Here is a 20,754-nt window from a genome sequence, read left to right as displayed (position 1 = left end):
GCTAGCACATGAGCATGGAAGAATGAAACACGCATTTCATATAGCTTGGTCGATGAACTCCATTGCCCATATTTGACCAGGTATCAATTCTGCGCTTACTAGGTACGGAGGACTGGGAGGATTCCAGAGGAGTGAGCATTTCGCTCGTCTCTTTGACTGGCGCCAGTCGGCAGCCAACCAGGGATCGGACTCAAATGTCCACAAAAGATCGACTCCGATCGACCGGGAGCACCCATTTTATGATCCAGATCATTGCTGTTACAAACTACATGTAGCACAAGACAAACAAGGTTGTTTAAAACCATGTACCTTCTATTTATTGAGACGTTTGATATAGTGTGTCTAATCTACAAGTAGTATTTCTACCTTCTAATCACTAGCTATTGAATCGCGCTAGTTAAGATACCTTGGACGGAAACAAGGCCAGCCCCTCCCATCCGTTCATACACTCGCTCCCCATCGTGACTATACGTGACCCGTTGAGTTGGCCATACCGTTTCCGGGGATACCATCAACCCAAACCGAGCTTGCAAGCTCTGTCTCGATACGAGCACGGCGGGCCGCTTCCACTGAACCAGTGTTGTCGTGGAAGACGTGATCCATCTGTTCGAGAGTGCGACCATTTGTTTCGGGGACCACGAAGTAAACCCAGACAAAGGCGAGCAGGCAGAAGACGCAGAAGAAGATGTAAGTTCCGAAGCCGGTATTCTGTACCAAAGGAGGTGTGATGAGACCAATAACGAAGTTGTTGAGCCAGTTCGACATCGTAGAGAAGGCCACTCCCTTTGATCGCAAAGACGAAGGGAAGATCTCAGCAGGCATAGCCCAAGGGATAGGACCCCATGTAGCACCGTATGTCAACATGAAGAAAAGAAGCATGGCCACTGAGACCCAGCCCTCAGTCTTGTGAGTTGCCCAACTCGTCTGGTACTTGCCGACCAATACAGCGATGATGAGATGGGCGATGACCATACAGGTTGCGCCACCTAACAGCAGTGCTCGTCGACCGAACCTATCCATACCCCAAAGCGACCAGAAGCAAGCAATCATTTGGCAAATGTTGAGAACACCGGACATATCGATTTGCATTTGGGTGTCGAGTCCCATCGTGCCGAAAAGGGTTGGGGAATAGTAGATGAGTGCATTTACACCGCCGAATTCTGTTTCAAAAATCGTAAGTAATGATGAACGACTACTATAAAGTGAGAGGATGGATTTTATGGATCTACTCACGTTGGAAGAACATAAGCCCAATGCCGACGTGGGTCCTCTTCCAGGCACCCGGGCGGAAGCAGTCGGTGTAGTCGACGATGTGTAGTTTGAAGCGGTTTAGCAGGCTACCATCGTGTAATTTGGGGTGGGTTTCCTGGCTACGCTCTTTGCAATACAGGACCTCGGATCGGATTTCGAACCATTCTCGTAGAACACGTTCATCGGTGGCTGGGACTCCTCGAAGCTTGCAGAGTACTTGGAGAGACTCCTCGTTACGGCCCTTCGATGCGAGCCATCGGGGAGAGTAAGGGAGAAATGGGACACCGGCACCCAGGAAGAAGGCGGGGATCATCTGCAAAGCGAGGCCCCATCAACAAAAAAGGCGCCAAGTTAAAGTAAGCGAAGCGTAACTCACCTGGATCAGGAACGGAAGTCGCCAAGACCACTCGCTGGGGATGTATCTAGTTCCATAGGTCGTGTAGAAAGCAGCAACAATAGCTGTGACAATGGAAAGCTCCTGAAGCACAAGCAACGTGCCACGAATCTCGGGAGGCGCGATCTCAGAAATGTAGAGCGGCGCGACCATAGCCAACATACCAATGCCGATTCCGCCCACGAAGCGGCCACCGACGAGCATGCTATAGTTCATTGAAGCCGTTTGGATGGTGGAACCGATGATAAAGATGACAACTGCCACCAAGATAGACCATTTACGCGATAACTTATCAGCAATCCAACCTTGGTTCATAGCGCCTAGAAAGGCACCAAGCTCAATCATCGCAGTGAGAAGGCCCTTCTTGAAACCACCACCGGCAGCGTCGGCGCTGACTTCGGGAAACTTCTCGATAAATTGGTCCATAACAAGCGTAAGAGAGATGACACCTTGATCGTAACCGAATAAGGCGCCACCAATGGTGGCAAAGGCTGCACACAGGGTGACATATTTGTTGGTAAAGATGCCGAGGAATCCTATTCATGATGTTAGCAACACACGCGAATAAACCGAACATCACAGCCAAGAAATGTGAATAGTTGCCATACCTGCTTTGCCATACGTTTCTCTCTCCTCCCAGACAGGCCTCTCGCTTTGAACAGCTTTAGTAGACTCGACATGTTGCGAGTCGGCCTGTGGGTTGGCCACCTTGGCCTCCATATCGGAATCCGCAGACATCTTAGATGTGGTTGGGTTCCACGTAGGACTACTGCTATGGCGCCAAGAAAAATAAAATCTCTACTTTCCTTTAGAACTTCGATAGTAGAGCGCCAAACTGGAGGATGCGGAGAAGAAGAGTGCGGGGAAGGTGCTAATAATCTGGGGTAACGTCCAAATATATATACGCCCATACGAGGCTATCATGGGCCCTAGGACGTCACCGACGAGGTCCCTGTGGGCCCATCGTCATCTTCCAAGATGCCTCGTATAATTACGACGCGGCGCACGTGTCCCGAGCGACTTGACCCTCGGGCAGCAATTCCGAGATCTAGGGGGTAGGTCCACATGAGTCTAGCAAGGATTTCGGCGGAACTTTGGTTGGTAGAGATTCGGGGTAAGTTTCGAAAAAGGAGCTGATCTCGACACTATTACGCAATAAGGATAATGCGTTATTATCAGCCCGTAAACAGGATATTCTAATTTATCTTTATATTATCGAAGTTGTTGTATAATAGTTTCCGCAATATCCAACACTACGTAAAGTTATCGTCGCCAAGATTACTTGACTGGGTATCCCATGACGAGAACACTACTACAAACCAATTGGTTACAAGTCACCGAGGCCCAGACGAGGCAATTCTCGGTCGTAGGGGTTCCTGATTTGAAGATATAATTGTTCAGGGGTTGTCAAAGAGGCGTTCTGGTCCTTTACCATAGACCGGCTAGAGTATTATATTGATAGCTGCAGACCGAATGAATGCGTAGATATACAAGAGATGGACTTGAATTAGGTATATATACTTATATTAATTGCTTGGTTACTGATATTGTTTATCATGAAATTGTGATCTATAAACGCTGTTGTATAGAGATATTACTCGAATTTCCGGATCCATGGAGGGAAGGAGATGCTAGTACCACCACACGTATTCTGAGAGTGAACAACATGATCACAGGTCCATACATGTTGTCATCAGCTGGTATAGTGACGATGAAACAATCAATTCGTTAGGTATTAATACATAAAAAACTGGAACATGACCGAGATAAAGCAGAACACTACCTAAACAACCCGTAACTTCCCGTCTTTGCCACGGCTATGCAACTCTTACATGATTTCAATCTGTCATCCCATACTACCTATGTCTCATATAGCGTGCTAACTTGGTGCCAATCTGCTTAATAGCGCACTATGAGGCAATTGCGATTTCCTATTCTATGGAAAGGAGGTTAGCTATAGCACGAGATAGGAATATTGGGTATTGAGGAGCCTTACATCTAGTTTCCCAGACCTAGACCCTTGAAGAAAGCACCGAAGCCCTGCTCTCCTGCAGCACCCTGGTCCTTAGCCCTAGAAGCCTCGGACTCATCCATGGAGCCCTCTCGACCGGCCCTCGATCCCTCGGCGCCACCCATGGAGCCTTCCTGCTTGCCCTGGGACCCTTCGATGGCAGATTTGGAATCCTGCTCCGACGCTTTGGAAGACTCCTGAGCCATCCTGTGGCCCTGGCCCTTGGCCTCGGACCCTTCGGAAGCCTCCTTGGAACCTTCAGCCGCAGCGTGGAAGCCGTCGGATTTGTCGTGGGCGAACCTGTCGCCGCTCTTAGCCCCATCCTTGTTGTTGTACGCAATGCCCTCCTTGGAGGCTCCACGGTTCGCTCCGAAACTGCCCGCGTTCTTGCCCCCGCTGCCGTGCTCGTTGTACCGGTGGTCCTCCTCGGCCGCGTGCTGGCCTTGGCTCTGCGCCGCCTGGCCCTGCTCGTACGAGTGGTCGCCCTCATTGCTGGCCTCCTGTCCTTGCTTCGCCTTGTGCTGGGCCTCGAGGGCGGCGCCCTGGCTTTCCTCCGCTGCGTGCTGGCTGCCGCCTGCGGCGCCTTGCTCGGCGCCCTCGGCGTGCTGCCCGTGTCTCTGCGCCTCTTGCTCTGCTTCGGCGGAGTGCTCAGCACCACGCTGGCCCTCGATTACGCCGCCGGCGACGGCTTCGGGGCCGGCACGAGGCAAGAGGTTGCGCGCGGTATTCTCGATCATGTCGCTGGCCACGGGGCCGAGAGCGCTGACGGCTGGTGGGGTGCCGACGGGAGCAGTGTTAGCCGCTGCGGCAAGCAGGGAGATAAGAGCGAGGAGTTGGCGTTGCTGCATTTTGACTGTGATTGGGGGTTGTTGATAAAAAGAGTTGGGAAGAAAGAGGTGTTGGTGATAATGTAAAACTTAATGAGTGACTGTAAAGGAGTGACTAGAAGCTTGATTGGTGATGCTGGGCGAATGTCAACTCACTTCTCAGGGACGAGTTCGAGGGCTTTTGTATCCGGATGGCTCAAGGGAAGCCATTACGCGAGAAAGGGGAAGTTTAAGTCATTGCATGCCTGCCGTCCCTTAACTTGCGAAATTCAGATTGGGTTGACTCACGATTCTGCACTATGTCTCACAACACCTGCGTGGAGGGTTGGGATGATCAACATTCTAGGGATAGCCGCAAAGCACTAAAGTCACAGCAAGGAATTGATTCTAAGTATGAAGGGCTGATCTATGGAACGTTAATTACCACTTGATCATCTACATAACATACCGACGCGTTGATCTTGCTTTCCTTTCCTTTGATGATCGGTATATTGAAACGAAGTTCAGGGACACGTCACCAACAGTCTGGTATGGAGTCAATAGAGGGATATCTTACTTCTCCCAGCATATCTGTATGTGGATTCCATACGAAGATCAAATCAATCATCTCATCGACTTCGTACAATGGGTGTCCTCGCGACATCCGAGCCATGCGTCAAACAATTAGATCACTTAAGAGTAACAAACTATTATTTCGTTTTCAATCTATTCGTACGCCATCGTAACTAACGACCTAAGCATCAGTCTACTGCTTATATTCTTCACGTAGCTACTTCTTGTCAGTCTTGCTATGCCAACTATCCCATTAATTTGCACTTACTCAGATTGCTTTCTCCGTTGGCAACATTCCCAGATCGCCCATAATAGAAGGACCAAGCCAGCGGGTACGCAAACGAATATTGCTATCCAAGGAGCAAGACTATTCCCTTCAGGGGGCCAAGCAAACGACGAGCGCGTTGAATTATCTCTCACTGCTAGTTTTGAGCAGGCAAAAGAACTTAACCAACATAAACTTTTGGTTGAGTATGAGATATCTTCAAAATTGAAAATTGGAGCCATAATGTGTAAAGAAAGATCGAACTGAATGTATCTTACCAAACTAAAACTTTATGTGAATGGCGGTTTTAGAGTACATGTAGCAATGTTTTCAATATTTTGAAAGATTACGACGATTATGACGTTTCTTTCTTTGTAATTTATAAAAGGATAGCATTGATCCATGGTTTATAGACAGTCAGATTGTGCATAAAGCCTTCAGTGTATTATTTACAAGTTTGTCGATAGACATAGCAGAAAGGCTATTAAACTGTAAAACAAAGAACTTGTTAGCGAATAAAGATTAGCAGAAAAGCTTGGCAATAAAGGCTTCAAAAGGTTTATATGGTAGAAGTTGGACTAGACATCCAAGGGTGAGACAAGACTGTAGAGGAGCTAAATATGATGTATTCCTACTAGGAGTTGTTGATATATCGGACCAACATCAACAAGGAACTACCTATATCGTGAATAGGATGCTATAATTAGAATCAGGTATTAAATATTCATATCCAGATGTAGGTGCCTATTGGGTTTTGCTAGTAAGAAGAAACCATGTTATCGGTAAATCTGATATCTCAACTGCTTACTCCAACATATAATTATATATCAATTGTCGTCTTATATAGCCCAAGCCTGAGTAATGACATCCCAAACGCTAGACTCGTCTTATAAGTCCAACATCGATCTTGGCCGACTCATTTAGTGAAATATTGACTTTCTTAAAGCATTGTAACTATTCCGGAGGATTTCGAAGGATTATATGATATAACAAGATATAGCAAAGCTATTTCTGTACTAGCTACAATTATCTGAGTTGGGCAGGCAATTATAACTTCACTTCACTTGCAATACTTAAATTTTGAAAACTACAGATGCTATACAAATACATCCGTTGAAATACATAAGTCAGTTAACTGGAACACATTGAAGACCGTAATCCCTCCCATACTAGGTATGTAGTCCAATACACAACTCCAAGATGTAAGTCCTAAGTATCACCAACCCCACCCCCAATTCCCTATTACGAACTTGAAGAAAACTGAAGTGAATTAGAACACAGGTGGTGGTACGCCTCCTCTTCGATCACGTAGGGGAGGAAAGCCTCTGCCTATTCCTCCTTATATTCCACCACGCCTATTATCCCCTTTAGTTGCACAGCCGTCGCCGTCGAACATGGCCGAGACCGCCAGATGAACTAAGCACAGTAGAGCTAGTATTGTCCACTGCATTCCTTGAACAGCTTTTCCGCCGGTGAAGATAATGCTTGATTCGGAGGTGGCCATTGTAGTCGTTGCATATTTCAACGCGCCTGTAGCTTGGGTGGTAGAGAATGCCGCTGCCACTGCAAAACCAAATGCATATTGCCTGAAGAATTGCATTCCGGACTTGAACCGCTCTTTCTTCTTTGATGCATTTTGATTATCGCCTTTAATGTATCGTTTGAGGAACAGCATATAAATGACACTGAGTAGAAATAAACCACCAGATACGGCTAGAAGAGGGCAAAATATCTTGTTCTGAATAACATTGGCCTGTAGTAAAAGCACTTTCGCGGTATTTCCTTGAGCCACTTCTCCTGAATCGGATAGAAACATGCCGTCGAGCGTATCTGGCGTTCTTGCAAATGTTGCGAAGCAAGTCAGGCCATCGTTTTTTCCTTTGGTTACACACATCCCTATAAACCCCAGTTAGCCATCGATATGCAGTAGAGCAGCAATGATTTTTTTACCATAATATCCAACTCTAACCTCAACCCCTTCCAGCCCTTTAGCTTGTAATTTGAGCAGAAAAAGTTCCGGGACCACTGGAGAAGTAGATAAGCAACCTGTCAAGACCAGGGCTTGCCGTGTCAATAAAGCGAGGTTATCAGTGGATTTCGTACACCACCTACCATAAAAAGCCAACAGGATCGCCATTAGAGTATACGCAACGAATCTTAAGTCGACGTTTTCTAACACAGTTAGATAAATCCTAGGTACTCAGGTAAGAACTTCGCAAACATACTGAAAGCTTGACTAATATGGCCAATCATTTTGAATGTATCGTATTCTCAACTGAGTTCTCGTCGATAGGCGTTCTTAGTCCTTGGAATTCATTTCAATGTGAGATTATTAAAAACTAAATCACGAATAACATGGATGAAACCTCATTTATATAATGATCTATAAATCTGTTCTGTGCTATTATGATTGTATAACCACCTTTTCAAGAACCGATCATCTCATTCATTTTCAGGACTTCGCCGTTAATATAAGAAAATAGTTAAAGTGAAACCCATAAACTGCAGCTTACTTAGAATAAAGACTTCCTCCAATTTGTAGTTCTATAAGGCTGCCGACCTTGCTTAATCATAATTCACAATGAACCGCTCGGGATGTTTGTTAATAAAGTGTTTAACATAAGTTAAACCACCCCACCACGTTCCACCCAGGTCCGCCCCACTCTTATTTTTGATGATAATTTTAATAATATACTTACTTTAAAGTTATAATATTTAACGAAAACTTACTTAATTAACTTTAAATTAAATAACTTTAATAATAATATAATTTTTTATAAATTTAATTTTTAATTAATTTACATATTTTTTATTTAATTTATAATTATTTAAATTTATTTTTATTTTTTTTAATTTAATTTATAATTAACGTTTTTTATTTATTATATTTTTAATATTAATAAAATTTTCATTTAATTTTAAATATATTTTTTTACGTTTTATAAACCGTATTTATTTAATTTTTATTTTAAATAAATCGGTTTAAACTTTTATAATAATTAATTTAATTATTAATATATTAAATATTTTAATTAATTTTTTAAATAAAAACCAGGCGATAAATTTATTAAAAAATAAATTTATTTTAATAAAATCCTCGTTTAATTTTTTTAATTTTTAAATAATAAAAAACGTTTTTAAAATTATTTAATTAATTATTTTATTAAAATTAAATAAAAAAAAATTTTTATTACGAAAAAAGTTTTATAAATATATTACGCCGGGATTTAATATTTAAAAATTATTAAAAATTTTTATTTTATTATAAAAAAAAATTTTAATTATTTATTAATTAATTAAAATATTATATTTAATTATATATTATTTTTTAATTATTAAATAAACGGTTAAAAATTTTTATTTATTAAAAATATTATTATAATATAATATATAAATTATAATAAATTTATAACGATATTTTTATTTTAAAAATAAATATATATTTATATTAATTATTTAAAACATATAAAATATATATACCGGATAAAAAATATATTAAATTTTATTAATATAATAAATATATAAAAATTTAAAAAAATAATAATTAATATAATTATGAAATATAAATAATTATTATTAATTAAAATTTTTAAATTAAATAATTAATATAAAAAAATTTATAAATTATTTAAATATAATTTTATTATTAATTTAATTATTATTTAACGTAATAAATTATTAATTTTTAAATTTTTTATTTTTTATATTAAAAAATTATTATTATTAAATAAATTAATTTATAAATATAAAAAATAAATTTAATATATAATTATTATTATTAAAACATTTAAATATTATTATTTAAATATAATTTTTAAAGTTTTATAAAATTAAAAATTTTTTAAAAATATTTTTTATTATTATTTTATTATTTTTAATGTTTTTTATAATTTTTATTTTATTTATATTATATAAATAATAAAAAAATATAAAAATTATTTTTAAAACTTTTAATTTATTAAAAAAAATATTAATATTTTTAATATAAATATTATTAATTTTTTAATAATTAATTATATAAACTTTAAATAATATTATATTAAAATACCGGGTTAAAAAATAAAAATATTAATTTTTTTTTAATTTAATTTATAAATTATTTTAAAAAATTAATTTTAATATTATAATTCGAAATTATTATATTAAAAAAAATTATTAAAATAATTTAATAAAATAATTTATTAAATTAATTAATTGTTTATATATAAAAATTTTTTTAATATTTTTAATTATATTATTTTTAAATATATACGTTTATTAATTAATAAAATAAATAAATTTATTTAATAAAATAAATTTTTAATATTTTATAAAATAAACTTTTTTTTAAAACGTTATTTATTATTTAAATATAATATAATTAAATATTAAAAATAAACATTTTAAAAAATTAAAAAATTATAAAATAAAAAAATAAAAAAAAATTTTTAAGTTTATAATAAGGGCGCAAGATTTATAAGAAAAGGTTTATTTATTTTAACGCAATTACGTTGTGTTTTAGCTAGTAGGGCGGATATGGGTGGAGCGTAATAAGGTGGTTTGACTTAAGGAACATCCACTAGATTTTATCATTCGTGGCGCTAAGTTGCTTCAAGTGAAAGAAATAGGTGTTCTCGAAACTTTTATCTCTAGCAGCGTCTTAGGCGGATATATTGAAGTGATACTTGTCCCAATCCGGCTCAGTCATTTTGACATTTTTGACCTAGCTTCCTCTCTCTTCCCAATAGTGGACTATTCGTTCCATTAAGTGAAATTCTTCATCTCTATGCCCATCTTGCCTCCTCCCTCGTGCGTAGCTTTATGTGCGACTGTGTCCTCCGAAACAGAGAGGCTCTGTAGAGGCAGTTTGCCACCAGAAGCTTCTAGATCCTGATACTGCGAGTGGGCCGAGTGTGGTAATGATAGCGCTGAACTTTTCCTAGAACTATCCCGGCTGATCATACGAACAATCGATGCGCTGATCAACTTGACAAGCGGAATTTCAGCGAGCACTACGTGGCGGATAGCCGGAACGCAGCTGATGATGATGACTAGAGTTTGTTCGAGTGCTGACCAGAGGATAACCAAGCTGGAGGCGTATTCGGTTTTTGCCTCCGAACTGGTCACTGCTTTCATAACCGAGCCGACAAAACTGATGCACGATAGACCGAGGATGATGCCAAGTCCGACTTTCGTCCTTAGCGACATGTTCAGCCGCCATATGATCCAAACAGGAAGGATGACATAAGACAAGTCGGCAAATGCAAAGAGCGCTGTTGGTACCACTGTCAACTTCCGCTGCCAAAAAAAAGGGTGAAATCAAAAGGATTTAATTCACCTTGGGCTAGGTAAGCAGAATAATCGTTAAGATGAGCCGGTCTCTTGTGGGTTGGTTTGATCATCGGATTCCAAACGGATTCGATTGGCGCTTGTTGAATCCAAATGAATATGATGGCTATGATGCCGCTAAGAATCTGGAGAGCGGTGCAGATAATCAAATACCATTTGAACCATATTTTCTTTCCGAAGATGCGAATCAGCAAGATCGCTGCTGATATCCTCGATATAATGGATACCAACAGCGCAGGGGTGGTAGATATCCAGAACCACTTCAGGATGTTAATTTCTTGGGTTGGCGTAAGGTCGGCGTCGTGCATCCCGGCGCCCCAGTGGCACGCTTCCGTGACGAACCCCGTATGAACGATTTGGATAAGCTGTTGGTGAGTGGCTATTAGTTAACAGAACCCGACGCTGCATGTAAACACACATACAGCTGCGACGACGATGAGCCAATCATCCCAGCCGAGAACGGATGGTGCTCGACGACGAATATAAATTCGAACGCCAGTGAAAATCAAACAGACTATGGTCAAAGCCCACGCTACCCCAAGAATCGCCGGTCCACGGCCTCGATCGTTGGGGTTCACAGGCGAAGATGGGCTCGTCGATGGCATATTGGTGGTTCTCAATAAAGACGGAGGAAAAGGGGGGAGGGGGGAGAGGGGAATGAACTTGGTGATGAGTGAGGCTGTCAAGCATTGAGAAGACAGTGGGTGAGACAGTAAGCCTGTCGCCACCAACCAACGCCCCTGCACTAGAAGTGCCAGTTCCCGGTTACGCGAATTTGACAAGATGCCCGCCCTTGATCTCGGGGTAGGGGCGAGATAGACCAATCTCTCCACGAAGCCAACATTATGGCCAAATCTTTTATGTCACACGGCATGCGAAGGGGAGTGCAGGATCAGGATGTTATGACGGAAAATAGATATCACTCGGTTTCGATCAGAACGGGAAGTCCGCCGGTGATACGTACAATACCTACATTATGCGTGCGCCGACACGCCCCTTACATGCTTCAGTCAGAGGTTCACTCTCAGTGTAACATTTGGCAACATGACTTTTCCTTTTCCCTTTTCGCGCCACTTCAGCACGGATAGTGCCGCTACAGAGAATCGGTGGCTTTTCCTCGACCAACAAGCCGTGATTTTCCTACTGATCTCGGGTGCCTTTTGTATCTACGTCTTGAAGGTCGTCGCCTCGAGTGTTTCTACGGTTAAGGCGCCGGTCGTTGGTTATAGGTCTTTCGCTGAACCCAATTGGCTTGTTGGGTTGCGGTTCTTCCGCAACAGTGTTGTGATCATTAATGAGGGATATGGGAAGGTGATTAATAACATGGCCCGATCATTGGAGTAAATGTCATCCCTCTATGCTTACTTGTGATCAGTATAAGAATTCAATGTTCAAGATACGACGCAACGATGGAGAAATCTTGATTATTTCAAATAAGCACGCAGATCATATTCGCAGCTTGCCCGAGCATCAAGTCAGCGGCCTCGCTGCCCATGTTAAGAATTTATCTGGCCAATTTACCAATACGACCATATTGTTAGAGGGTGATCTTCTTACACGCGTCATTCAGCAGAGACTAACGCCGAATCTGGCCCTTGTGGCCCTGTGGATGAAGGAAGAACTGGATTATGCGATCAAGGTCGAGGTCCCAGAGTGTCAAGGTTAGTAGGTAACATAGAGCGTTGTCTACATTTACAGACCTCCAGTCACCCGCTCACACATACCCATTCGGGACGCTGACTTATATGTAAAGATGAATGGGTTAGCGTATCGATCCACGATATCCTGCTCCGTCTCGTGAACCGAGTGTCGGCCCGCGTCTTCCTCGGCCCAGTCGCATGCCGAAACGAAGAATGGCTATCAACTAGCATCCGATATACTGAGAACATCCAGGGGGTGATACTAACTTTGCGCATGTTGCCAACGTACATGCATTATTTCGTGGCTCCTTTACTGCCCGCATACTGGCGTGTACGTGCGAACCTCGCAACTGCGAAGCACATCATCGGCCCGATCGTGCGAAAGCATCAGGCTGCCGGGAACGGTAAGGCTAGCTATGACGGAACGGAGGATATTCTGCAGTGGATGATGCACATGGGAAGCGTTAGCGAGAGCAGACCAAATAAACTGGCTCATAGACAACTGTTGCTGAGTATGGCCGCGGTTCACACCTCAAGCATGTCTGCTGCCCACGCCATGTATGACCTTTGTGCATACCCTCAGTACTTTGACCCCCTTAGGGAGGAGCTGGAATCAACGTTGAAGAGTAGCGGTGGCTGGACAAAGCCTGCCATGCCCAAGCTCCGGAAGCTAGACAGCTTTCTCAAGGAGTCGCAGCGGGTCAACCCTCCCGCCTCATGTAAGCTTGCATTATTAGGATCCTTCCACCAACACGGCACATAGGAAAAACAGTTCGAAGTGTGGCTAATAAGTCATGATATTTGATAGTTGCGTTCAACCGCATCGTGCGTGAGCCTCTGCGGCTTGCTGATGGCACGATTCTCCCACCCGGGACGCACATAGCCATGGCCTCAGACGCGATCCTTAACGATCCAGAATACCTGCCAGGGGAGAATACTGAATTTGAACCATTTCGATGGGCCCGTCTGCGCGATGATCCCGCGCACCCCGAGAACGTCCACCGCTATCAGTTTGCGACAACTGATAGCAACAATCTTCACTTCGGGCATGGAAAATACGCCTGCCCCGGCCGCTTCTATGCAGGTCAGCAGATCAAGATGATACTTGGTCATTTGATACTACTGTACGATTTCAAGTACCCATTCGGCCAGGGCAGGCCGCGTAACCTATGCTCTGATGAGAATATATACCCGGACCCGTTGGCTAAGGTGCTTATACGAAGACGGAACGAAAAGTAGATGTAGATGACTGGCTAGTAGTAGCGACAGCTGAGGCAATCGTTCCTCTCGAGTTAATCATTAATCCTAAATTTAGTTCATTCAGGATTAATCATAATAGGAGACATGTGCGCACAACACGCAACTCTTATCACATGAATACCTATGGTATAGAAAGTCAACAGTACCAAGATCGCATTCTATTGAGACACGAGGCATCTTCTTACTGCCGATCATGCTTGCGTCTTTCTACAGAGCTTCTTCCTCATCAATACTCTTGCTTTGGGGTCTGGGAACACAATCTCATCCGCTGACTTATAATGTAGCATGCTTATCCCTTTGGGAAACTTGAAGTCAAATTCAGTCAGAAATTTCACTAGAAGAACTTTGACCTCGGCTACCGCAAACGCCCTACCTGGACAAGCTAGTCTCCCGTATCCGAATGCCAGATTATCTATGTTAGTTTGACCAGCAAGGTGCTTACTCCGTCGGTCTAAGGAGTAACGCTTGCGGTAACTTCTCATAGGGTCGAAAACTTCCGAGTTCGGTGTGACGTGAGGGTCGTTTAGGTGACTACTGGCTGCCCATGCAACCCGGCATCCTTTCGGTATGCATGTACCGTCTTTCAGGATAAACGGTACCATTGCCTCCCGCTGAGGTGATACTGCAATTGCTAAGTTAGAATAGAATAGCCTTGATCTAGGTATAGGGGATGGTCTGCGTACGAAGAATCGGCGGATGTAGTCGTTGACTCTCCACGAGGAAGCTGTCCATTTTCTCAAGGCTTGATAGCCATTCCCTGGCGCCTTTCTCCGAGTTTAGGAAGCCTCGATCTCTGAGTGTATCGTTGATTTCATCTTCAAGTACTGCGAACCATTCCGGATGGGTACAAAGGTCGAACAGAGCATTGGCCGCCGCCATTGATGTCGCATGAGTACTTGCAAGTGCCAAGAGACATTGGCGAGTCGCCATCTCGCCAACGCGTGTCTCCTTCTCGTCCCCATTACTCATCATCCAGTCCAGTAGCGTATCGTCTCCTCCGCCGTCTCCCTTGTCTTGTCTCTCGCCCTCATTGCTAATCAAGGGTCTGATGATCTCCGTAGCCAAGTCAATCTTCCTCTTCACCCTGTATCTTGCGGGGATTAGTCGGGCAATAATCGGGTGCATCCACGGAGGAAAGGCTCGAAGCGTGAACGCGGTGGTATTCACGTCGGCGGGAAAGGTGAGTGCCAAGTTAAGCCATTCTGGGTCTCGACACGTAGGGAGCCCCAGAAAAATCCTAGATGACATCTGAGAAACGAGGGTACGAATTATATGTTGTATGTCAACTTCGGTCCAATCTAATGCTATTAGAACCGGCTAACATGACACAAATAGATGACACACCCTGGGGCTTGGGAACATTGGTAAGCCACGCATGCTCCATTTCCTTCGTGGCCGCATAGATATATTTAGGCAGCTGAGGAATGAGCTTCTTCTCCACGACGCGAAAGTGAAGGTCTGAATGTTCTATGAAGGATGAATAGGTCCATCTGTGGACCAAGTTCTAATCAAGTAACTCATCAGTTGCATTCAATCAAGGTGAATTAGGTAGATAAGCAAAAGAATAATGGGCATAGGGCGTACCGCGACTTGAACTTTTACAGCACTCATCTTAATACTGGCTGGGGCTGAGCAGAGTTCAGCCACATATTTGTGCGGAAGTATTGTAATGTCGGCATCATAGCGGCGAACCACAAAAGGTCTGTCCTTAAACTGAATGCAAAGTTGGCTACGATGATCTCTAAGATTTTACATAGTAAAGGTTTAGGCACCTTCTCGTACCCGCTCCTGATTAATTCAGGTGCATTAGAGGCAAATCTAGCTTGTAGGAGAAGGGTTGGCTCAAGCAACGACCGGTAACCGTGAATAGGGGCACAAGAAATTCGTTTATTCCTGTGATTTAAAGGGTGAAACATCGAATAAAACCAAAGGAAGAGCAACAGAGAAACCACATAACCTATCATGGCAGGGGATTTTAGATATAATTCGCAGTTGGTTGGGTCTGGTTTTCATCGCGTCGATACTCAGTAGGTCCAATCCTTCCATGTTGAGTTACGTTTGCTTTTAATTCGAATGATAGCTAAACCAGGAGCGCCATGTTTCGGAAGCGAACCATTTCAGCAGTCCGACCCGCAGGTACATGAGTGGCAAGGCTCACCAGAATTGGCTGAAGACCGACAAACTGGTGGGGGCGTTGGAGATGGAGGGACCTACAGAATGCCGACGAGGCGCCGCCTCCTCCACCCCTCATCCGGGACTGCACATACCGGTGAAATGCTATGCGTCCAACAGATCCTGCCGTCGGCATTCCAATGGTAGACGATTTAAATATAGAGCTGTGTTATTTTGCAGAATGTAAAAATCTCTTGTTTGCAGAGTTCACAGAGTGGCGTCTACTCCTATGAGATAATGTATCGTAGTTAGGAACCGTAGACGGAGCTATGTCCGCCAAAACAGATCCGACGGCTACATCTACTACATAATGTCACTGAGAAGCCGTACGAACAAAAGATAAGAGCAGAGCTTAAGTCAGGCTAGAGTTAGGTTAAATCGAGGTGAGTTAAAGGTATTGGAAGCATTCGTGAGTATTGATATATCCTCAAAAACATGTTAATTTGAAGTAATTGGATGTATAGGAGGTACCTTTGAATCTAAATTAGTTGATCAGCAGGGATGTTGCGAATAGCTTCAGATACCAACTGAAATTCAAGGTGGGTGGGGCAAACCTACTAGCTGTACTAGCTGCCTAAGAAACATTCTGCGAACACTCGACAAATGAAAGGTTTCTGCAGTCTGTAAATAGCATAGTTCTAAAGATAGATCTGATGTTGCACAATCCTCTCTTTCGACTACGGCGCATTCTTGATAACAGCAAACCATCATTTCGGCGAGTCTAGGTAGGTAGGTACTTTGCGGGCTTTGAAACAGACCTATCAAGGTACACATCAACGTTACCTTCGTAGACATAGCTCTGGAGGATGCTGTCGCGGCAATCCTATATAGCTGTGAGAGCTTTTTCTAGTCGCTTACCTACCGACCTATCTTCGGTTTCAAATCCATGGAGGCTTGCATTGGGCGCTGATGTAACCTTGCCTGGAACTCCTTCCTCACGATGAGTTACTGTCGTGGTGCGTGGCTCTTGAGAAGAATGATTCACCGCTTCGCCAACAGTAATCACGAACTCTTATCTGAAATTCCGTGCCACTCATAATTATAGAATTTTCTTGGGGTCGGGTCTCAGTCTCTTTCGTGATGGATTGCGTTGAATTGGTTAGGTACCTGGATTATATATCTAACTAGGTATATATATGTAGGCGCTGAAACCGTCTTGCGAATCCGTGTGAGCAATTGATAGTGTGGAAACTCCCATTGAGTATCGATGTTTTGTCACTTTCCACGGGTTATGGCAAGAATTTCGGCATTATTCTGCTGTGTGGTTTGGCACCTGGTGGCGTACTCGACTGCGTTGCTATCCGACGATCTTCTAAATGTCCAACAGAGAAACCAAAAGTCTCCCGAGGACACAAGTACAGACCTTGCGAAGCTCATCTCCGAGTCTTCAGGGGCCATCAATGCGGCAGCAGCAAGTATTCTAGACTCTACTAGCTCGCCCAACGTCCAACGTGCTACTGCTTCTTGTACTATCGCCGCTTTGATCTTTCCCGCTCAAGTTTTTAATTCTACGAGCTCAGAGTACCCACTGGAGGAGGATGTCAATTGGTAAGAAAATTATCACTGACAATTCATTATGCCGATGTTCTGACTTATCACAACTATCTGTTAGGTCTCAGACTTGTTGGCTACCCTCAAACTGCTTCATTCGCCCACGGAGCGCGCAAGAAGTTGCTCTTCTTCTCAAGGTCATCGCCAAGGTTGGATGTAAATTTGCCGTCAGAGGCCGTGGGCACAATCCAAACCCCGGGTTTTCAAGTGTCGACAGTTCTGGCATACTTCTCGATTTACGGGATTTGAACTCGCTTGCCTTGGACCAGAAAGGGGTCTTGCATGCTGGCCCAGGTAATTCATGGGGGGACCTATGGGATGCCGCCGAAGCTAGCAATAGGACGGTAGCGGGGGCCCGAGAGCAAGAAGTTGGAATATCTGGCTGCCTGCTTGGAGGTAATGACGCGCTCACTGCCTTTGGTAGCTTGGTTTTAACTCCAGCTAGGTGGAATGCCATATTTCTCCAGCCAATATGGCCTAGCCACCGATAACGTCAAGAACTATGAAGTAAGCCTGCAAGCTGTTTTCCAAGTGCCAATTATTTCTTAGCTAAAAATCATTCGAAGGTGGTCTTGGCGAACTCGACTATCATTTATGCCAATGCTACAGAGAACCCGGAATTATTTCGCGCTCTAAAAGGGGGTGGCTCCAATCTTGGTACGTCTCGTCGCCCGTATTGTATACCTACCTAGTCAGGGGCTCACCAATATACTGGCCTTGTTACCCGCTTTGATATCGATACCTATCCGCTTCTCCATACACAGTATAGTATCAATACTTATAATACCACCGACTATGCCTATATCTTGAATGCGACTGTTCAAGTCCAAGAAGCAATGGAGTTCGACTCAAGAATTGACATCTTTGTTACTTTCAGCCCCTCGGCGATCAACGTGGGCTTATTCTATGCAGACTGGGCGGTAGAGCCACCCGCGGTATTTAAGCCATTTTATAACCTCGAGAGTCTCATAGGCTCACCTGTTCCGCTTGCAAATGGAATAATTGTCTCCTTGACGTCCGCCTTTGCAGCTTCTAGCGCCCCCTATGATGCGAGGTAAGCATTTCAAAGGCCGACCTCAAGGTCCTCGGCACTTTAGACAATACATACTAATTCAATTAGACGATCGCCTTCCGCAGCTACTACTATGGTCGATTACGATCTTTATATCAAGTTCTACGAACAATTCTTGTCAATAGCACAGTCGTCTAGCATGTCTTTTCCTGCAAATCTGTCATATACTATTGAGCCTATGTCGTCAGCAATGGTACAAAAGGGGGAAGACCTCGGCGGGAACTTGTGTGGCCTACCTAAAGTCTCACAAACGTGTAAGTATACGTTCTTCCTACCCTAGGGAGGTATACGCCACGTGCAGTTACTAAATCGCGGGGTTTAGGGTGGTCTCTAGTCGTAGAGTGGCAAGATGAAGCGGACGACGCCGTTGCACAGCGTACGATCGAGGCTCTCCAGGATAGCATCGACGGGCTATCTAGGGATAGGGATCTTCTTCTCGACTTCCAATTCATGAATCATGCCGGGCCAACGCAAAAGGTTCTCGAGAGCTACGGCGAAGCGAACTTTGATCAGCTCAAGTCAGTTGCACAGAGATATGACCCCAATGGACTCTTCCAAAACCTACAAAATAATGGATTCTTGGTTGGGAAGCCCTGATTCAGAGCCCAGGACAAAGACAGCGCCACTGGAGGGGATGTTACACAGAATACTGCGGGCCCTTACATACATAGATACATACTTATGTACTTATAGGTATGCTGGAGGTACAAAAGTAATAAAATGCTAGGTGCTTAAAAATAGCCGGCGCCCTTCCTGATGCGCGTTGTCGATCAAGATTTCCAATTCAGAGTAAATAGTCTACGAAACTCACCCGAACCTTCATCATGGCCCCGAAAATCCTGGTTGGTACTGGTACTTGGGGTCACAACTATGGGATAGACCAGGTTCGTGACCAGATCGCACAGCTAGATAAGCTAGATTGCCAACAGATCGATACCTCCGCTCTCTACCCGTTTACCAATCCAGGTGTGGCAGAGACCATCCTCGGCGAAATTGGACATGAGGGCATTCTTGTCGACACCAAGACGATGTGGTTCGACGGCGGCAACAATACCCTTACAGTCGACGCGGTCCGGAAGTCCATGACTGAAAGCTTAGAGCGCCTCAAAACCAAAAAGGTATATTCCCTTAGATTTGCTGTCCCTGAAGTCTCAAAAAGCCCTAACCAGCTGTACCAGGTCAACACCTTCTACGCTCAGGGTCCAGATCATGTCACTCCCCTCAAGGATCAAGCTGCCGCATTCGATGCCGTGTACCGGGAAGGCAAATGCACGAAGACGGGCATCTCCAACTTTTCACCTGAGTCTTTCGAAGAATACCTTAACATATGCGAAGAAATGGGTTATGTGAAACCACGCGTCTTTGAGGGGCAGTATAACCTTCTATGCCGTACTTACGAGACGACATTATTCCCTCTTCTTCGCAAGTACGGCATATCTTTCGTGGCATACTCACCCCTAGCTGGGGGTATGTTGACGGGCAAAGTCACTTTATCGAAAAACAACCCCGATGCTCTTCGGGGGACTCGCTTTGAGGTCTCCAAGGACAATCTTATGGGTATGGCAGGCAGGCACTGGTACGACAAACCAGCCTTTCACGACGCAATTCGCAAGCTGGATTCGCTTTGTAAGGCTCATGGAGTCGACATGATCGATGCTAGCATGCGGTGGATATTGAACCACTCTATCTTGGACGGGGAACAAGGAGATTGTGTTATCGTGGGACCTCGCAGTCAGAATCAGTTAGATACTTATGCTTCTGCAATCCATGGAGGGCCACTCCCACCAAACCTTGTCGAGGGCATGAACGACCTTTGGGATGGGGTGGCTGATGATGCTGCACCTATCCTCGTCTACTAGCTAATGTGTCAAGCGAGACTTGACCTTGATCCTTTCATAGCTAGCTAGAAACCTAAATGAACTCTATCGCAAGCTAGATTCTCTCGTACCTAAGCGATCTTATTCGTATGTCTGAATAGCTCTGATGCCTATCTGCTCCTCCTCTGCTTTCCCCTGTGGCCATATTACTACCAGGCAACCCAAGTACTCTACTACGTTCTAATATCTTCCCCTGTAACCACCGGAGAATGAAAGATTGCGAGACAAGAGGTTTCCCGACGCCTCCCAAGGTAGGCAGCCACGGCGAACTGAGTGCAATGTCGCCGATTCGCTTTTTACAGAATGTACTGTTTCATTCTATGCCGCAGTGGCGCCCCCTTTGGGTTTGCAATAATGAATAATACCGGAGAGCTAGTTTAGGACTGCCCGACGCGGGAAAAATCGTTATGTGCAGCCCGGCGCGTAGCACACATTCGAATCCTCCAATTCGCAACATCCTGCCGCCTCTTTTCAAACGCATCAATATATAAATAATCCTGCATACATTCTAGAGCTTCTGGAACGTCCCAGCCTTGTCGTACTCCACCGCTACT

The 20,754-nt window shown here is 43.8% G+C and overlaps 8 protein-coding genes across 8 annotated transcripts; 3 read left to right on the top strand and 5 right to left on the bottom strand.

Annotated features, from left to right (window-relative positions):
* Positions 1 to 294: 294 nt before the first annotated feature.
* F4807DRAFT_408841 (general substrate transporter) lies at positions 295 to 2,471 on the bottom strand. Its single transcript, XM_047996481.1, has 4 exons — positions 2,254 to 2,471; positions 1,628 to 2,181; positions 1,234 to 1,564; positions 295 to 1,160 (listed from the first exon to the last, which is right to left on the bottom strand). The coding sequence occupies exons 1-4, from the start codon at positions 2,381 to 2,383 to the stop codon at positions 466 to 468; spliced, it is 1,710 nt and encodes a 569-aa protein (XP_047858252.1). The 5' UTR covers positions 2,384 to 2,471; the 3' UTR covers positions 295 to 465.
* A 1,172-nt stretch (positions 2,472 to 3,643) lies between these two features.
* Positions 3,644 to 4,554, bottom strand: F4807DRAFT_469584 (uncharacterized protein; the record flags this gene model as incomplete). Its single annotated transcript, XM_048002722.1, has 1 exon — positions 3,644 to 4,554. The coding sequence occupies exon 1, from the start codon at positions 4,502 to 4,504 to the stop codon at positions 3,644 to 3,646; it is 861 nt and encodes a 286-aa protein (XP_047858251.1). The 5' UTR covers positions 4,505 to 4,554.
* A 2,085-nt stretch (positions 4,555 to 6,639) lies between these two features.
* Positions 6,640 to 7,553, bottom strand: F4807DRAFT_456277 (Ca2+ regulator and membrane fusion protein Fig1-domain-containing protein; the record flags this gene model as incomplete). Its single annotated transcript, XM_048000858.1, has 4 exons — positions 6,640 to 7,196; positions 7,251 to 7,325; positions 7,413 to 7,472; positions 7,526 to 7,553. 4 exons carry the CDS (start codon positions 7,551 to 7,553, stop codon positions 6,640 to 6,642), a joined length of 720 nt encoding a protein of 239 aa, XP_047858250.1.
* Positions 7,554 to 10,043: 2,490 nt separating this feature from the next.
* F4807DRAFT_456276 (uncharacterized protein) lies at positions 10,044 to 11,233 on the bottom strand (the record flags this gene model as incomplete). The annotated part of the gene is made up of 3 exons (XM_048000857.1): positions 10,044 to 10,552; positions 10,618 to 10,993; positions 11,051 to 11,233. 3 exons carry the CDS (start codon positions 11,231 to 11,233, stop codon positions 10,044 to 10,046), a joined length of 1,068 nt encoding a protein of 355 aa, XP_047858249.1.
* A 262-nt stretch (positions 11,234 to 11,495) lies between these two features.
* On the top strand, positions 11,496 to 13,640 carry F4807DRAFT_198187 (cytochrome P450). Its single transcript, XM_047993777.1, has 4 exons — positions 11,496 to 11,939; positions 12,004 to 12,289; positions 12,382 to 12,987; positions 13,077 to 13,640. The coding sequence occupies exons 1-4, from the start codon at positions 11,673 to 11,675 to the stop codon at positions 13,505 to 13,507; spliced, it is 1,590 nt and encodes a 529-aa protein (XP_047858248.1). The 5' UTR covers positions 11,496 to 11,672; the 3' UTR covers positions 13,508 to 13,640.
* Positions 13,641 to 13,658: 18 nt separating this feature from the next.
* Positions 13,659 to 15,854, bottom strand: F4807DRAFT_408835 (cytochrome P450). Its single transcript, XM_047996480.1, has 5 exons — positions 15,301 to 15,854; positions 15,113 to 15,241; positions 14,873 to 15,032; positions 14,212 to 14,826; positions 13,659 to 14,150 (listed from the first exon to the last, which is right to left on the bottom strand). Exons 1-5 carry the CDS (start codon positions 15,490 to 15,492, stop codon positions 13,720 to 13,722), a joined length of 1,527 nt encoding a protein of 508 aa, XP_047858247.1. The 5' UTR covers positions 15,493 to 15,854; the 3' UTR covers positions 13,659 to 13,719.
* Positions 15,855 to 16,791: 937 nt separating this feature from the next.
* On the top strand, positions 16,792 to 19,064 carry F4807DRAFT_469582 (FAD-binding domain-containing protein). Its single transcript, XM_048002721.1, has 7 exons — positions 16,792 to 17,248; positions 17,313 to 17,647; positions 17,697 to 17,758; positions 17,818 to 17,908; positions 17,948 to 18,305; positions 18,372 to 18,577; positions 18,646 to 19,064. Exons 1-7 carry the CDS (start codon positions 16,908 to 16,910, stop codon positions 18,918 to 18,920), a joined length of 1,668 nt encoding a protein of 555 aa, XP_047858246.1. The 5' UTR covers positions 16,792 to 16,907; the 3' UTR covers positions 18,921 to 19,064.
* Positions 19,065 to 19,147: 83 nt separating this feature from the next.
* On the top strand, positions 19,148 to 20,182 carry F4807DRAFT_449755 (Aldo/keto reductase; the record flags this gene model as incomplete). The annotated part of the gene is made up of 2 exons (XM_048000058.1): positions 19,148 to 19,441; positions 19,502 to 20,182. 2 exons carry the CDS (start codon positions 19,148 to 19,150, stop codon positions 20,180 to 20,182), a joined length of 975 nt encoding a protein of 324 aa, XP_047858245.1.
* Positions 20,183 to 20,754: the final 572 nt, after the last annotated feature.

The sequence above is a fragment of the Annulohypoxylon truncatum genome, assembly GCF_022578515.1.
Source record: "Annulohypoxylon truncatum strain CBS 140777 unplaced genomic scaffold F4807scaffold_3, whole genome shotgun sequence".
Lineage (NCBI taxonomy): Eukaryota > Fungi > Ascomycota > Sordariomycetes > Xylariales > Hypoxylaceae > Annulohypoxylon > Annulohypoxylon truncatum.
This window is presented reverse-complemented; position numbering and strand designations above follow the sequence as displayed.

Coding starts and splice junctions, on each gene's coding strand:
- F4807DRAFT_469582 (XM_048002721.1), top strand. CDS start 16,908: ATGTTTTGTCACTTTCCACGGGTTATGGCAAGAATTTCGGCATTATTC. Junction 17,759..17,817: donor ATAACGTCAAGAACTATGAA/GTAAGCCTGCAA, acceptor AATCATTCGAAG/GTGGTCTTGGCGAACTCGAC. Junction 17,909..17,947: donor AGGGGGTGGCTCCAATCTTG/GTACGTCTCGTC, acceptor CTACCTAGTCAG/GGGCTCACCAATATACTGGC.
- F4807DRAFT_408841 (XM_047996481.1), bottom strand. CDS start 2,383: ATGTCTGCGGATTCCGATATGGAGGCCAAGGTGGCCAACCCACAGGCC. Junction 2,182..2,253: donor AGAAACGTATGGCAAAGCAG/GTATGGCAACTA, acceptor CATCATGAATAG/GATTCCTCGGCATCTTTACC. Junction 1,565..1,627: donor GACTTCCGTTCCTGATCCAG/GTGAGTTACGCT, acceptor CTCGCTTTGCAG/ATGATCCCCGCCTTCTTCCT.
- F4807DRAFT_198187 (XM_047993777.1), top strand. CDS start 11,673: ATGACTTTTCCTTTTCCCTTTTCGCGCCACTTCAGCACGGATAGTGCC. Junction 12,290..12,381: donor CGAGGTCCCAGAGTGTCAAG/GTTAGTAGGTAA, acceptor TTATATGTAAAG/ATGAATGGGTTAGCGTATCG. Junction 12,988..13,076: donor GGTCAACCCTCCCGCCTCAT/GTAAGCTTGCAT, acceptor GATATTTGATAG/TTGCGTTCAACCGCATCGTG.
- F4807DRAFT_408835 (XM_047996480.1), bottom strand. CDS start 15,492: ATGATAGGTTATGTGGTTTCTCTGTTGCTCTTCCTTTGGTTTTATTCG. Junction 15,242..15,300: donor TCAGGAGCGGGTACGAGAAG/GTGCCTAAACCT, acceptor CTTTGCATTCAG/TTTAAGGACAGACCTTTTGT. Junction 14,151..14,211: donor ACTACATCCGCCGATTCTTC/GTACGCAGACCA, acceptor TAGCAATTGCAG/TATCACCTCAGCGGGAGGCA.